This window comes from Branchiostoma lanceolatum, chromosome 12, assembly GCF_035083965.1.
Source record: "Branchiostoma lanceolatum isolate klBraLanc5 chromosome 12, klBraLanc5.hap2, whole genome shotgun sequence".
Lineage (NCBI taxonomy): Eukaryota > Metazoa > Chordata > Leptocardii > Amphioxiformes > Branchiostomatidae > Branchiostoma > Branchiostoma lanceolatum.
Window position 1 is genome coordinate 14,942,362 of NC_089733.1, and position 16,951 is coordinate 14,959,312.

Consider the following 16,951-nt stretch of genomic DNA (forward strand, 5'->3'; position numbering starts at 1 on the left):
ATGACGACATTTCTTGGAAATTAATCTGTTGATGAAAGTGGCTTATTTGCCACCCGCGCATCTCTGAGGGCGTAACACCAAAGGACGTGTCTTCGGGAAGGCAACACGCCACAGGCACTTGTTTGCAGTATGGCACAAGTGTTGCTGTACCTACACCGTGGGATGCCTTGTACAGATGTAACATCTGCTAACGTAATTCAGCCATGGTACATAATTCCGCCACCTTGAAAAGATATGTCCAAACAGACTCCAATCTAAAGTCCCCCAGTATAATGCACTCCTGTATATCTAAACTGTGCCTACCTGTGTACGTGTGTGTGTACGTGTTACTGCACTAGATATCTTTCAAACCCACTGCTTTTCAAAGTGGCGGATTTATGTAACCCGGCGGATTGATGTTAAGTAATGGAGGTTACGCCTTCGGCAATTTCGATGCTTGAGAAGTTTTGCTCTCTGTCTGTCTCTCTAAGTTTTTTCCCTCTCTCTCTTTGTCTGTCTGTCTGTTTATCTGTCTGTCTGTCTATCTGTCTGTCTGTCTCTCTCTCTCTATCCACACACACACACACACACACACACATACACACATACACACACATACACACACACACACATAAACACACACACAATTAGTTAGGATGAATTCGCTTTACGTTGAATTCAGATGCCATCTACTCTTAACGTTGGACGCTCCTATTACGCTCTACGTTAAATCAGAATGGTCTGCTACCATCTATGTGGGGTTTAATTTCATTTCAAATCTCTAATTAGAACGACTGATCATTCTTGAAAAAGACTTAATACAGTCGAAACCGGTCGATTTCCTTCTCAGCGCTGTCATTATCCCAGAACTACGAATGATAGAACGGCTGATTATGCTCCGCCGAAAAGGGCATGCAGGCTCTCCTGCAGTTTACGCGATGACAAAGATTTATAACGATGTTATTTGGCTCTACCGTCAGTATCCGAGCCTCCATATTCTTACTACTGATATCACATCGCTTTGTAATTTTAATTTAAAAATGTGGGTGCAGCATGCTTGCCTTTGAACAATACAGACATGAAATGTCAGCGCAGCGGGAAAACTACTCAGATTTGCTTAGACTTGATTAGATTTTTTTTCCGTTTCATCTCACAGGACATCACAGATCCTTGATCTCTCCCGCGGCATTTCTTCCTCTTTGCTATGTGCTCATTTGATGCTAACTTTGTGCTATATGGCAATCACTCGTAATCTTTATTCGTATTCAGATCATACACAAGTACAAATACAGATACAGATATTTGAGCATGATGACCGTGCCAGTTCCTACACCTGAGTGACGTGAGGAGGGTTGACACTGTAGCCTTCGCGTGGATTTGTTTAGGGTGGATGACAGATTGCGAATCCGTCTTCTCCAGCGGCACCAATTCGAGGGAGACGTGCTGGTTCTGGTTGGGATGCTTGCAGCGAGCGGCCGGATGATTCTTACACTCGAGGTCCGCCTTTTGAAGACAACTGCCGTTGGAGACTTGTCCCTCTAACTTTGTGCTATACGACTGATATATGACCTGACAGCCACACATAGTGTGGAGGTTTCAGACTTTCTGATCTACACGCTCGGCCAGACAATTACATAGCTTTTGTGGCGAATGAAAAAAGCTCAAGCGAGGGAACGGTGGTTGATGTACCAGACTGTCATGACAGACGGTCACAGAGCCATGGGTGTTCAGTCCACTTTTATAGCACAGAATGTCTGTCCTAATGGAGCTCAAGCGAGTGATTGATCACGTATGGTTGATGTTGCATACAGGCCTCACACATTTGCAGACGGTCACTTAGGCCTAGATAGAAATGTTGTGTTTCTGATAACGGTCCTGAAAAAATGGGATTGGTAGGTAGGGATCCTTTTTATTAACTTTCTTTTTAGATTTTAGCCGACGTGATCCTACAAAGATAGTTTTGACAATGCAAAACTGATATGAAATGCATCATGAAGTCGGTATTTTCAACATCATATCCTAAATTCACTATTACTTGGGGAGATAACATAGTCTCTTTCTTTCTTTCTTTCTTTCTTTCTTTCTTTCTTTCTTTCTTTATTCGAATATCAAAACTTGCAGACAAAACAAGCCTGGATGGCGATGACATTTACAATAACATCGAATGAACACATCGCAAAGCGGGAGAAATGCCGCGGGAAAGGTCAAGGATCTGTGACGTCCTGTGAGATGAGACAGAAAAACAAATCGAATGAAGTCGAAGCAAATCTAGTTTTCCCGCTGACATTTCGTGTCTGTATTGTTCAAAGGCAAGCATGCTTCACCCACATTTGATTACAAACAAAGCGATGTGATATCAGTAGTAAGAATATGGAGGCCTGGATACAATATACAATATATCTAACGTAACATGACCTATTTACGTGCAGAACCTATTTACTTCTGGTTTGGCTCATGTCCTCATGTCACGGTGTATTATGCCAAAACCTGTTCTCATGAGCAATAACGAACATCATAAGTATGATCCTTAGCCATCTCTTTAATTTTTGCACAGCAAAACATAATGGCCATGCGTTTACCACGTGAACGCCACGTGCCGCGCATGTGGGGAAAATTTACAGATAAACATTGTTTTTTTTCCATCGCGTTAAGCAAGTGGCCGGACAGACATAGTGATTTTATTACATTTACTTTGCAGACTACTTTGGACAGTTACTGTGCATTTTTTTTGGTCTATGTTCTTCGAGCATAGCGCTAGAAGGGAAAAGATTCAGAAGTGGACGATAATGGGTTACCCTAGCACAATTCTTCATCATATACCTCAGTATAGATACATGCTCGCACGTCGTTAAACAGGCGGAGAAAAACTTACAGACCATGCATTTTCTTTTTAGAAGAGCTGATATTTCTGCCCATGGGTTTGAAATTTGGCTCCGTCCGCGCGGTTTTAAGATAAATACGTTTTGAATAAATCGGACGTTAATTGGTCATGTTACGTTATATACATCCATACGTACATCCGTGACATAACAAGTGCCTGTCGTAAAGGGGACATATGTTTTGGGGTCTGTTTATATCACTTATAAATTGAAACAGAAATGAGGAGAACTTTCTACAATGCACGTTTTCATCACTCAGATGTCATATCGAAAATGTCATGCCCTTTGCTAGCGGTGGACAAAAATAGCTAGAGTTTCCATGTTTTGCTAGGGTCTGTTTTCGGAGGCCTTATGAATGCATCTTCTGTCCATTCTAATACATGTAGCATAGTTGATGTCTGTCCTTGACGATAGTTTAGATTACAGAAAGCCATCTGTTGCTGAAGCCTAGTTTCTTTGACACCCACGTACATGTATGTCCCACTCCAAAGGGCGTGATTGGTTGGCAGACACACTTCCAATTTAATCAGGATGACAGGATTACAGCATCATGGATTACAGCACTATTAGGCCATGTTAATTTCATCATATAGATAACATGCTCTGGGACTCCAAAAATGATGCGAGCGTGCAAATAAAAAAAGTTTGCCGAAAAAAAGTTGCCTTAATTATGAAATCTACGTGGTCAATAAGAATGACCAAAACTTAACACACAGTAAGGCATACCGAAATATAGATTCTTCATTTTTGTTCTTTCAAAACGTCTTATTTGACTTTAGATATTACATTGCCTGGAAATACTGCTACGGTGCCGCGAATCAACGTGCATCATTTCGCTTATTCATACCTCATGAATAAACACTGTCTTCACGTCTGATTTAAGTATGCCTAGAGGTTGGATTTCGTGCAGTGCACAATCAACCGCAATGCCCCCGCAGGAGGTAATAATACGGGTTCTATGACAATATCCGTTCTATTTGCTTGATGACGCAGACTGCATGAGTCAGCAGTGCCGAATACATGAAGACCTCCTACGAGGAGTCATTTTTCATGGCTTCCTGACGTCATTCGTCATTTTATGCAGCTTTCATTAATTCTCAGACAACCCAGTAGCCTATAGGGGAGACTAAACAGTTACAATAAATGCCAATAATGCATGTAGCCCTATGGGGAAGTGAAGAAAAAGGTGTCATTATCTCAGGAATCAAAATAACAGACTACAAAAACTTACCCTAAAATACTAACCAGTTATGTCAGCTGTCATCAGATTCATTCCTGACAAATTCTATACGGCTCGACTCCAGATATACCCCCTAATCAGAGCCCTTGGATAGGTCCTACAGGCTTCAGACACTATATCAGGGGGGTGCCAAAACCCACAAGGTAGAGACAGACCATTTCTTTAAACTAATTCAGCAAATGCAGAGTCTATCCCACCACAGCCACTCCTATACTGCCCAGATTTCACCAAAACTCCCACCAAAAAGGATTTTCAATGGGTCTCTCACCGTGGGGTCTAGGCGCAGGCGCTAACTGTTTAGTCTCCCCTCTTCCAGACTTTCCAGAGGTGGCTGGAAAGAGTAGAAGTCCACCAAATTAACGGAACCTCCTTAGTCAAAGTCAACGTCGAACGCGGAGTGACCTGCGAAGTTTAAAGATTTGCGTAAAGTTTGCCAATACTGTACGACGACATACTGTTTTTATAGTGAGATGAAATGTTTGGCAGTCAAACATGTTTCAATTCTCACTACAAGTTATTACAATGAGACTTAATGTTTGGCAGTTAAACATATTTCTCATATAACCCGCATTAACATTATCCCGCCGGGTTACATACATCCGCCACTTTGAAAAATAGTGGGTTTGAGAGATCTCTAGTGCAGTTTAGATATACAGTTCATTATACTGGGGGACGTTGGTTCTGTTTGGACGTATCTTTTAATGTTAGATCTTGACAATTTTCTGTACTTCTGTCAGCTGATCCATGTCAGTTTTGGGGCTTAGTGCCGACTTGTCCTGAGCTTAGTGCCGACCTGCCCCAGGGGCCGAGTTGTCCGGACACCCATTCGATTCATTCATTCCGTGGTGTATTTTGTATTCAGTGCTTTCATTTTTTATCTCCATGAAAAATGGAGATATAGTTTTGGGTGTGTCTGTCTGTTTGTCTGTCTGTTTGTGTTTCCTCACTACTCTAGTCAGCATAACTCAAGAACCTCTCGATGGATTACGATGATATTTGGTATGTGAGCAGATGTTGTGAAGTCAAAGTTCAAGGTCGATTTTGGGCCCCCTGGTATGTGACCTTGGTACTGCAGCAGAACTTCTGTTTTTGTATCTTTTGACCTGGACGTGCTATGGTCTTGATTTTTAGGTGGCTGATAGCTTGTGATGTAATAAAGAAGTGGTGTAGGTTTGGGCCCCCTAGCAGCTTGCTCTGGAACTGCAGGGACGTTATTGTGAAAATCTTCTAAGGAGAATAACGGAACAAAGGAACGACTGATTTCTATGATATCTAGTATGCAGGTAGCTTAGACAGAGATGTACACAATGATGGGCAAATTATGATAATTGGGACTTGATTTGCATAACTAATAAGGAAAATCTATATTTGCAGTGTTTTCCATTATAAGACTCAAATGCATGTAACATATGTAGTTTATGGCAAGTATGACATCGACAGATACCAATTATGCAAATAAATTCATATTTTTTTCTACAATGATTTGAAATTCCATTATTTTCTACAATGCTGTAAGTCTTTCATTATATTTCCAAGGTTGACCTGAGAACTGAAGTCCATTTGATTTACTTAATATTACATTGTTTATTATGATTGGTAAAGACATTAGACAGAAGAAATCAGCAATATTATGTTTATATTATGTAATGAGAGTGCATATATCAGCATCTTCAAACTTTTTAATGTGTTTTTCTCTGACTTTGTTATCATACTTCATTATGATTTCCTTTGGGTGGTGACTCAGTGTCTTGATTATTCCCACTCCTCAAGTCGCAGCTCATTACGAGGCAAGCCTTTTTGTTTGATTAGTACCTTGAGAGCCAATTACACACAAGTCAGCCTACGTAGTACTCTACTTCAGAAGAAATTGCACGCGATTAATACCCACTGTGAAACTCTCATCGACGCACATATGAAAGTAGTCATACAGAGAAAAGTAACAAGGAAATTGGATCTTTCAGTGACATGGAAGATGACAGTAATACCTACTTGCCTGAGAAATAAAAGAGAAATTAGATTTGAACAGCCAAAAAGTAAAAAGGAGATCAGATCTTTCTTGTTACATCCTCCATCCTCTTTGAAAACATATCAATGTAAAGATGACAGTGACACCTACTAGTTCTTTCTGTTTGCGTCTGCCAATGATGGTACGCTTTCTCCGAGGTCTGCAATAACATCATCGCCTGACCTCTATCTATGTGTCCGTACAATTCAACGTAAAAAGGGAAGGCGTACAAGATGTGACGTGAATGAATATACAGACACGAGAAAGCGCTGTTCGTCAAATGTCTAGATCTAGGCATTGGATGCACATGGACATGTATATTAGTCAAATAGCAATGGGTCAGTAAGGTTCCCCACTTAAGGCCACAAATCTGCTGTTACAGCTCCCCGTGGGCTCTTTTCCATCGAGGTAAAGATTGAAAAAGTCGCCGGGCCAATACACCCGGGTACGCGTATCTTCCGCAGACGTGGACCTCTCCCGTGAACTTGCCCTTTGTGTTTCCACGAATGGCATAGAATCGTTAAGTTGTAGCCCAGTGGAACCTGTCATGCATAAGGAAGGAATGAAGCTTAATCAGGTTTGACTTTGGGTGTAACATTGGGGTAAAGTAAAGGGTATGGGGCCGTGCTTTGAATTTTGCGAATGCGGTAGCTGTCTGGTTATAGAAAGTTTACATATATAAAATGCATGGTACTTTTTAGATATTCGTGTGCCAATTTTTGGTGTTTTATTCACACCGACGTCGACGTTTCGGAAGCTATAGGACCGCATTATACAATGTAAACACCGTACTACCTATCTTTGTAAATACTTAACGTTTGGGACCGCATCTCTAAGCAGCGACACATATAGCTGCAGTGCAAAATGAACCAGTCAGAATTGCCCCGAGGAAGGTGGCAGAAACATTGGTGTGAATAAACACTTGGTTGTGTTCAAAGAATTTTGTCATCCTGTCCACGGATATGATCATAATTGTTTTGTACACCTTTTACGTAAGTGATATAGGTATTCTTTTATCTTCAAGAAAGACAACCTGTGGCTTTTAGCAGATTGAAAAGGACGATTTTCTTTGTCGATTGACCGTGTTTCTACACACCACACCCACTCCCATTAACGTGTTACGCATACATCGTATGCCCCGCTATCCATGTGGTCATCTTGCTCGCCAACGCTCGACGGTACAACTTTATAAACGAAGATAAAAAGATACAAAGAAATGTGACTCAGGTGGTAGATGGCAATGGCGAAAGTAGACAGGAAGAAATGAGGTGCCTTAGGGCTGTGATGTGGCCATGAGTGGGTGCTTGCTGTACATGTTCTAAAATACAAAAAAAGTGAATTTTTATGTTTAAAGTGTTTAACCTACAGGTTGCTTCCTTGTAATGAACCAAAAGAAACCAGTCCACAACGGTACCCATATACATAGTTGCAGGCTGTACAAATTAATAAACGTAAGCAAAAATAAAGGTAAGCAAAGGCTGCAGGAAGGTACCAGGTGCCTCAGGGCTGTAATATCAGCCCCTATGGGTGTGATGTTTCAAAAGCCAAAGAACAAAGAGAATTTTCTATCCTATCCCGCCGGCTGCTGGTTTGGAAATGTGATTTTGGCATTTACTATGTACTTTGATGTATTTTACTTACTCTCAGCCATTTTCCTGTTCAACTTACAAGCAGCATTGTTGTCAGGGAAAGGCATTATCATCGCGTTTCCTGTTTTCCTTATTCGGTTATATCTGCTGGTATATCCAAGAGTTGCCAACCAATCGTGTCTAAGACGCGGGGCGACAGCTACGACGAAAACGCCTGGAGTACGTTTTGAATGTCAGTAACCTTGAATACACTTCGCTCTAATTGAGAATGATTAGTATACAGCTTATCTTTTCCCAGATGCGAGGTCGGGGTCTCTCGCTCAAGGTACTCAAGGTTAACTTCAACGGTTTGGAAGACGGTTTGACGTGTTGACATCCTGCAAAGCCAGAGGGGGTTCGGAAATTACACAACTACTTGTCCGCGTAAATGCCCGAAGGGGGAATGTAATATGGTTAAGCGAATCGTCACTTGATAGTCACGATGTGATCTGATTGGCCGACGCACCACGCCTCCGTAAATTCCCTCCGCTTACGTCAACGTGGGAATCAAAAGCACCCTACCTACGCGTACGGTGGACTCTCGCCGCGACCTCTGCTTGAAAAGGCGATCTGAAATCGCGTAGGCCAAGAGGAGAAGATTTGATTTCCTAACTTTCTCATCAACGTGCACCTAAAAACCAACAGACATTCTATTTATTCCCCAAAGGACTGGATAACCAAAGTCTACACGCAATGGCGAACGAGAATGGCACCAACCTCACCCAAACGACCGTCAGTATTCTTCTGCAGACGACAGCTTCGGTGTACAGCCTTCCCGCCAAAATAGCCATGGGCCTGGCGGCGTCTGCGGTCATGGTCCTGATCATTGTGGGAAACATACTGGTGAGTGTTTCTCTCATGAATTCAACTTGTTGTACTTAGTTACTTATACTTGATTAGGTCTCCTCATCATCTGACTGGCCGGCGTCAATGCTTCGTCTTTTGCGTCTCGCTACCAATCTCCGCCATTCTACTCTGTTCTGAGCCATCATGCTCAAGTCTGTCAGCCTCAGGTTGTTTTCGCCAGCAGTCAGTCTTACGTCATCTAACACACAGTCCAGCCATGTTTTCCTGGGTCTGTCTCTGGACCTCTTTCCTACTTGTTGTACACTTCACTTTTTTTACATTCACCAAGAGGGTTATGTTTTTGGTAGCACTCGAAGAAGCGTTTTTGTTTGTTTGTTTATCTGCAATTAAGCAGCATAACTTTAAAAGATATGGATGAATCGTCCTGAAATTTGGTATGTAGTTAGGTCTTGGGCTATTGAAAATACATGTATCAGATTTTGGGCCCCTTGTGGCTTTCCCTGGTATCGCAGCATAGCTTCCGTCTTTTCTATCTCATGTCTTTTTTCAGCCAACAGATCAAATCAAATCTATTTCATGTTTCGGACATAAAGGTATTTATCTTTATCTTCATTGTGATGCTCGTGACATAGCTATAGTATCTGTATCTGTATCTGTATAGCCGGTATAACCGCCCTTCGGCGTAACACACCAGCTTGTACAGTAAACCTAGGTACTGTTCAAAATTAATTTTCCTAATGGAACTAGACAAACCTTCCATCATGAAACACATCTATTCTTTTATCCCTACTATAACTGACAAGCGAGGAGAAGATGAATTTATCTAATGATAGTTGGTTTTATTTTGTATCTGTCAGCTGTTTCCGTTCAACATGTTTTGTCCTGTTGCGACCTTTACTTAGCCCAGTGGCAGGGTAGCAAAATGTGCAATAAAGGTCTTCATTAGATTCATTCAGTTATTATGACAGGTCCAGATCATCAGCGGTTCATTTTTATCCACAGAGCGGATTCTCGACCGTTGTACTTGCGTTTGTACAGAATAGAGTCCGTAGTTAAGTATGCTGTCAGGGATCGTACGATATTAAGCGTGCAATCCGCTACTAAGAAAAATACGAATTTTACGGAATTCATATCATACCAGTGTTACAGAATACATACGAATTTGACGCAATTCACACAATCCGTTACTAAGAAAAACAAAAATTTTATGGAATTCATACGAGTTTTACGGAATACATACGAATTTGACGCAATTCACACAATCCGTTACTAAGAAAAACAAAAATTTTACGGAATTCATACGAGTTTTACGGAATACATACGAATTTGACGCAATTCACACAATCCGCTACTAAGAAAAATTAAGATTTTACGGATCGAATTTATACGAGTTTTACGGAATACAAACGAATTTGACGCAATTCACATAATCCGCTACTAAGAAAAATTAAGATTTTACGGAATTTATACGAGTTTTACGGAATACAAACGAATTTGACGCAATTCACATAATCCGCTACTAAGAAAAATTAAGATTTTACGGAATTTATACGAGTTTTACGGAATACAAACGAATTTGACGCAATTCACATAATCCGCTACTAAGAAAAATTAAGATTTTACGGAATTTATACGGGTTTTACGGAATACATACGAATTTTACGTAATTCACACAATCCACTACTAAGAAAAATACGAGTTTTAGGTAGTACATACGAATTTTACGGAAGGTGTAGAGGCCCTGTCGTCAGAAGGTCGGATTTAAAAATGCCCTTCCCCCAGGTCAAAACAGTTTTCTACATTCCATTTTGTGTTATCTGTACATTGCCATACATTGTCACCGATGCCATTGTTGAGCAATAGAATCAATTATTTATTTATTTATCTATTCATTCCATCTCTCTCTCTCTATCTCTCTATCTCTCTCCCTCCGTGACCTTCCCCCAAGCCAAGAAAATTTTCATTCGCCCTCCCCCCTGTGCGACCGCCCCCTCCTCTCGATGAATAATGTACAGTCCCTCACGTGGTGTCGATACTACGTATATATATATATATATACATATATATATATATATACATGGCCCCCGTCGGTCAGTGTTGAACATGGTAAAATCCTAATTCACAGCAGCCCTACAGCATCGACTATGGCTAAACAGCCCTATACGAGAATGGCAGTCTCTGCCATATAAAGCACATCTGTGTCGACACTACGCGTACGCCCACATATTTTGGTTGAAAATACCGCTAAGAGATGCCGGAATCACCCACGTATGTCAGATTAAGGGATGCTTGAATGAGTCATGAACTGGCCACCGGGAAGTGCACAGAACTTGAATAATCGTGCTAAAAGTTCGTTGACTCCAATTGTATAGAAAATTTGCTTGACTGCAGCTGCGCTTCCCACGACGGTTGCACACATGTACGTACACGTGGAGTGCCATACAAGTTTGACGGAATACATTCGAGTTTAACGAAATTCATACAATCAATTACTAAATTTTTTTTCCTGAATTCATGAAATTTCACGAATTTTATTGAATTCATGCAATCCACTTCAAAAAATACAAACCTTACAGAATCAATTCAAGTTTTACGGAATACATGCAAATTTTATGGAATTCATACAATCCATAACAAAAAAAAAAAAACAATTTTGCGTAATTCATAAAGTTTTACGGAATACAAACGGATTTTATGGAATTTATATGCAATCCACTACCCAGTAAGAAAATTACGAATTTTACAAAAGCAGTACGAATTTTGCGGAATTCATGCAATCAAGGACTAAGAGTTATGCGAGTTTTACGGAATTCATACAAAGTTCACGGGATTCATACGATTCAGTACTAATAAACATACGAACTTTACGTAATTCATACAATCCACTACTAAGAAACATGCGACTTTCAGCCAATTCATGCGAGCTTTACTAATAGCAAGGATCGCATGTATTCCGTAAAACTCGTATGGATTCCGTAGACTTTGTATGAATACGTAGGCACCTTTACATGTGATTCACATGTTCTTTTTCATACCAAGGTGTTACCATCGGTCAAAGGAACAAAACACCTGTCAAGCCAGTAATGAAATATCCTTGTGAAGAAGAAAAGAGTTAGAGACCGTGCAGCCTTAGGAGATAAACAGGACTTTGTTGATCGCTCAAAGGACGATCAAAGCTTAGATATAAAGCTAAAACCTTGAGGATGCGGACAAAGAACACCACAGGGTTGTATAAAGTTAATGAAAGCAACGCGGTTAATTCTCACAAAGGTTCCAGTTTGGAATCTTATTAGCTAAAATGTCTCAAAATAGGAAGAAATTCACACGTTTTCTTCTTAGTTTGGGCTCCAGATTTTTCGGCGATCGATATTGCAATATAATTCATCTGCATGCAGTACAGCCAGTAGGTACCCATCTGAGTAATGTGGCTGTTGTAGTGCCTTCTGGGGTACTCGAGGCACCTCCTCGATCACGGGATCCCTATTTTACGTCACTTCAGAAAATTGAATGCAGCTCTTCTGAATGAGAATGCACTTTCCCGGATTCGAATTGTGGTCTCCCAGTTTCCAATTGGAGCCAGGAGCTCAACTGTCTCAACACAATGATTGGAGAAGCCCAGATCGTAAAAAAATAAACTCCTTACCGAGACCACAAATATGATCATGTTGCCGGTATGCAAAGTTGTCTTTCCAGAGCGGAAATGACGTCATTGATTATGTTACAGGTATGCATAGCTGTCGTCACCGAGCGGAAGTTACGTCATCCCCAGAACTGGTACCTGATGTCATTGGCAGCTAGTGACTTATTGGTGAGTTTTCATTTCGATTCTCCAATCTGATGAGGCATATATGGTGTTTCCGGTTACCCGACCGACCCTGGCAAAAACCTGCCGACACTAGCCTTCTTTTTTTTTGGGGGGGGGGGGGGGGGGGGGGGGGGGGTCAATACCCTGGGCTCCAGACTGTTTATCGGGCCTTTTAGCCGGTTCCCTTTAGCCGGTTCCTTGTAGCCCGTTTCTTCGGCAGCACAGAGCTCCCAGCCCGCCGATACCCTAATTAGCGCACCGGGGAAGTTCTAGCCGGGGAATTGACCGGCCCTCCCACGGGCTACAACTCCCCGGATCGTTGATTAAGACCGGGCGGGCAGACTGTTCTTGGGCCGCCGAAGCAAATCGCTAGCGACCCGGTACTAGTCTGGCGCCCAGTAGGGGGTCAACCGCTGGCAAGGAACATAAAATTTTCAATCTGACGAATATTAACAGTTGATGTAGGATTGTGTATCAACATTGTACAGTTTATCAACATACTTTTGCTTTGACAAAATATGTATATGTTGTAAAACATCATGACAACCCAAACATGTGTCATGTAGCGAAAAGACTGTAGCGAACTGACAATGTAGCGAAACAACCAGTTACCGTTGTTACAGGTCGGGACGCTCATCATGCCGTTCTCGTTGGCCTACGAGCTGATGGGTTACTGGGCGTTCGGGCCGGTGTGGTGCGAGATCTGGCTGGCCATGGACGTGTTCGCCTGTACCGCCTCCATCTTCAACTTGTGTCTCATCGCGCTGGAGCGGTACCGCTGCGTGGTCAACCCCACTGCGTACAGCAGGTACGTTCGTACGACACACATAATCTCCGAGCAGATCCTTCGGTGCAAAGCTCACCGCTGACTCTGGTTAGAGAGTCGTTGAGAGCAAAGTCGTGGAAAGGCCCCGATTTTTTTTACGTGGGCTTATGCCATGACTCCAGATCATCCAGACGGACTGTACTTGTGTCGTAATATTCAAGCAGATCCTTCGGTGGCAAAGACTGTATCCAACGGGCAAAATGAGTTTTATACTCCAAGCAGATCTAGATCTTTCGGTGGCAATGACCGTATCGAACTGGCAGACGGATCCGGAGTTTTATTCTCTCGGTGGCAAATAAAACTCCTTTTGCCAGTTGGATACGGTCTTTGCCACCGAAAGATCTGCTTAGAGATTACGACACACTTACACTGGATGATCTGGATTCATGCATATGGCTTTAGTCCCTGTCAAACATTCGGGACCTTCCCATGACATTGGTCCCGACCACTCGTCAACCAACGTCGGCGCTGGGTCGGGATTACCCTGGAATCCCTCCAGCTCTAGCAGAATACGGCTTTCCCAACTTTGATTTTTCATCCTTTGTAGTCGGCCAGCCCAGACGACTTTTAAAGACTAGTAGGCAACCTCAACGAAAACTCCCAATCACAGATGACCTTGTTCACCACTGACTCCCGACCATGGTTTGGAGAAGGCCAGGAGGCATAATCAGATAGAGTGGGGCTTTAGTAACCATCTAAAAGGCTCTAACTTTTATCCTATTTAGATGGTTAAAGCTCAACTATATCTGATTATGGCCTCCTGACCTTCTCCAAGCCATGGTCGGCAGTTAGTCGTGCGCAAGGCCATCTGTGATTGGGAGTTTTCGTCATTGACGTCATTTGGTCACGTGATTACACTACGAAAGCTACTCAGACAGACTTGCCATCATACAGAGAGTTAACTTTGGTTATTGCGCGGGTGCCCGGTGGGGTACCTCCCGGTGCTCGCACGATTAGCTCATGACGTCTATTTGTTACCGGGTCCCGCGTTCAATTTAAGTCTGAGTTAAACTGATTCGGGGTCCCGGCCGGCAACCGCAGGGTGTTCGACGTGGCCACGCAGGGGGCACGCCCAGAAGTGCCAAAAAAACGACCCGTGAACTACCCGGCGGGGTCCCTTTATCCAATTGGGGCCGAAGCATAACATGGACGTCTTGTTTCTCTCCTGTAGCCCGACGATCAACCGCCGCCAGGGGTTTCTAATCGCGGGAGCCTACGTCACCGCTGCCGCCATCTCCCTCCCCCCGCTGTTCGGCTGGGCAGAGCCGCACGAGCAGAACGGCGCCCTCCCGATGTGCCCGCTCCACCAGTCCCTCGGCTACGTCGCCTTCTCGGCCACAGCCAGCTTCTACATCCCGCTCGTCGTCATGGTGGTGGCCTACATCTGCCTGATCGTGGCCACGCGGGCTCATCTGAGAAAGAGGCTCACCAACTGTCCCCCGGCAACTCCTGTTACGCCTCGTCAAATGTCCAGGTTAACCACCAAGATCACAAACGCTAAAAGCGAAAATCATCTTAAACCACCGACCATCCGTCTGAAGGTGCTGAGCTCTGATAGCGGCATGCGTTCACGCAGTGTAGCCGGCAGTATCCCGACTCATCACAGTCTAGCCACGCCATCCTGCACGCCAAGAAATGACAACAACGGAGAACCCTGCAAGGCCACAGCCATCCCGACAGCTACAGCAACAGCTGGACAGAACAAAAGGGGCGAGAAGAACAGCAGCAGTGGTCAAGGCGGCGCAGACACCTCCAAGGAGAATGATGACGGACAGCAGTTCAAGGCGTCGGTAGAAGAGCTCGCCGTAAGGCCCAGATGTGCTATCGAGACTGAAGACAGCTCCCTTCAGGCACAGGCACAAAGCAACTGCATCAAAGCTTTGCAGCGAGTCGGCACCAAGCTGGAGCTGCAGTTCGATAGGAACCGCAAGGAGGAGCCCAGTCCCGGGCAGGAGAGGCTGAAGATGCTTCAGTCGAAGGAGCGGCGGTTCACTTTGATCATCGGGCTCGTCATGGGGGCGTTCATCGTGTGCTGGTACCCGTTCTTCCAGCTCTACCCCATCGTGATCGCCTGCGAGTCGTGCAACGTGCCCGAAGTCGTCTTCAAGTTCTTCTTCTGGATTGGGTACTGCAACAGCGCTGTCAACCCGATCATCTACACCATCTTCAACAAGGACTTCCGGGGCGCCTTTCTCAGAATCATCACGTGCGGCCACCGTAACCGTCGTACACATGGCGTCAAGTAAACGACAGGAAAGTCAAAACGGTAGGCGCCCTTCCGTGAATGAGTTCATCAGGTTGGTTAATGACTGAATAACAACGTTCTTTATTCACAACCATGTATCTACATCAACCGACGTTTAGGTGACTGGTCGACAGCCTGTCACCTTCCTCAGGGCAATACTGACCGGTTCTACTTCACATGTGTGGCGTCGTGTGGCGCAAGTGGTAGAGCCCAGAGACATGTCCGAACTTGCGCCCCGACGTTGTGCCCTTGGGAAAGGCACTTTACACGACTTTCCTCACTTCACTCAGGTGTAAAGGAGTACCTAGCTCATCTAGGGTTAGGGACGTCACTCGGATAGGCCGTTGAATGGAGGTCCCGTGTTTTGGGAGAGCCACACCCTGCGCACGTAAAAGAACCCACCACACCTTTCGAAAAAGAGTAGGGGCATGCCCCGGTGTGCGATGGTCCAAATTCTTCTGTCTGGAGTTGGCGATCACTACAAATCACCCGAATGGAGGCCTGGCAAACCTCCATCTCGTATCAGCCATACGGTGATTTACACCATTCACCCGGACGGGAGACCTGGCGCATCCCCGTCTTGTATCAGCCAACGAAAGGGTATGTCTCCCCGTAAGGGGCGGTATAACCCCGACGACTACCTACCTACCTCTACTTCACACTGCAGCTAGGTGTCGCTTCCGCAGCGTCGTTACGATGCGGTCCCAAACGTGAGGTATTGTCACATGTTCCCATAAGGGCTCTCCTGGCCCACCTACTCCTTCGTGGAAACATTCTGGACTCCTAACAACCAGTCAGCAAGCCGGGCTTGAACAGAAAACGGTATCAAGACGATGCAGATGCTTCAGTCGAAGGGCTGGTTTTACAAAAGACAACGAAAATATCGGCGAGGTCGTATATTGTCGCACGATCGTCGTACGATCATCGTACGATCACAAACTGAAAGCATTCTTTAGAAAGTGGTCCATATGTCGTACAAATTTAAAATCCGGCTTTCTTGTTAGGGAAAAGATTATCTTACAGTCGAAAGATTGTAAACTTAGGGCATTCTTGGGAAGGCCGTGCATATGGCGTACACATTTAAGATTCGGCTTTCTCGTTAAGAAAAAGTCTGTCTTAGATCGTTGGTTGGTATTGTTACGGCCTGCTTGGAAAATTTTACGACATCAAAATCGTCCGATGAATTTGACCGTGACGTTCAAGCGACATTTGCTGACTAATACATTCAAAGTGCTGTATCAATGGACTAGGCTATAGGGTAAGCACAACAAATGGAGCTGGACTTTCATGGCAATAATTATATGATAATGAACGCTTTTCGCGTACGGGAACGATGGTCAAATTGGGCCTCAAATGCCCCAGCCATTTACTTGCATTTTAGAAAAAGACAAGATTCATTCCTGCTTTATTTCCATTGAAAGTTCTTTCTTGGCGTACACGTGGGTCTGCCTTTAAGGCACAGTTGTACCATCCCTCTCATTAAAATAATCAATGGCATTTGAAGAACATTTTTACCGCTTATGTACGAACAGAACTT

At 43.8% G+C, this 16,951-nt stretch overlaps 1 protein-coding gene across 1 annotated transcript; it reads left to right on the forward strand.

Annotated features, from left to right (window-relative positions):
• Positions 1-8,400: 8,400 nt before the first annotated feature.
• On the forward strand, positions 8,401-15,500 carry LOC136445779 (alpha-2A adrenergic receptor-like). The gene is made up of 5 exons (XM_066443918.1): positions 8,401-8,574; positions 12,263-12,346; positions 12,967-13,151; positions 13,945-14,017; positions 14,309-15,500. Exons 1-5 carry the CDS (start codon positions 8,425-8,427, stop codon positions 15,413-15,415), a joined length of 1,599 nt encoding a protein of 532 aa, XP_066300015.1. The 5' UTR covers positions 8,401-8,424; the 3' UTR covers positions 15,416-15,500.
• The last annotated feature ends 1,451 nt before the right edge of the window (positions 15,501-16,951 follow it).

Coding starts and splice junctions, on each gene's coding strand:
- LOC136445779 (XM_066443918.1), top strand. CDS start 8,425: ATGGCGAACGAGAATGGCACCAACCTCACCCAAACGACCGTCAGTATT. Junction 13,152..13,944: donor AACCCCACTGCGTACAGCAG/GTACGTTCGTAC, acceptor ACCTTCTCCAAG/CCATGGTCGGCAGTTAGTCG. Junction 14,018..14,308: donor CATTGACGTCATTTGGTCAC/GTGATTACACTA, acceptor TTGGGGCCGAAG/CATAACATGGACGTCTTGTT.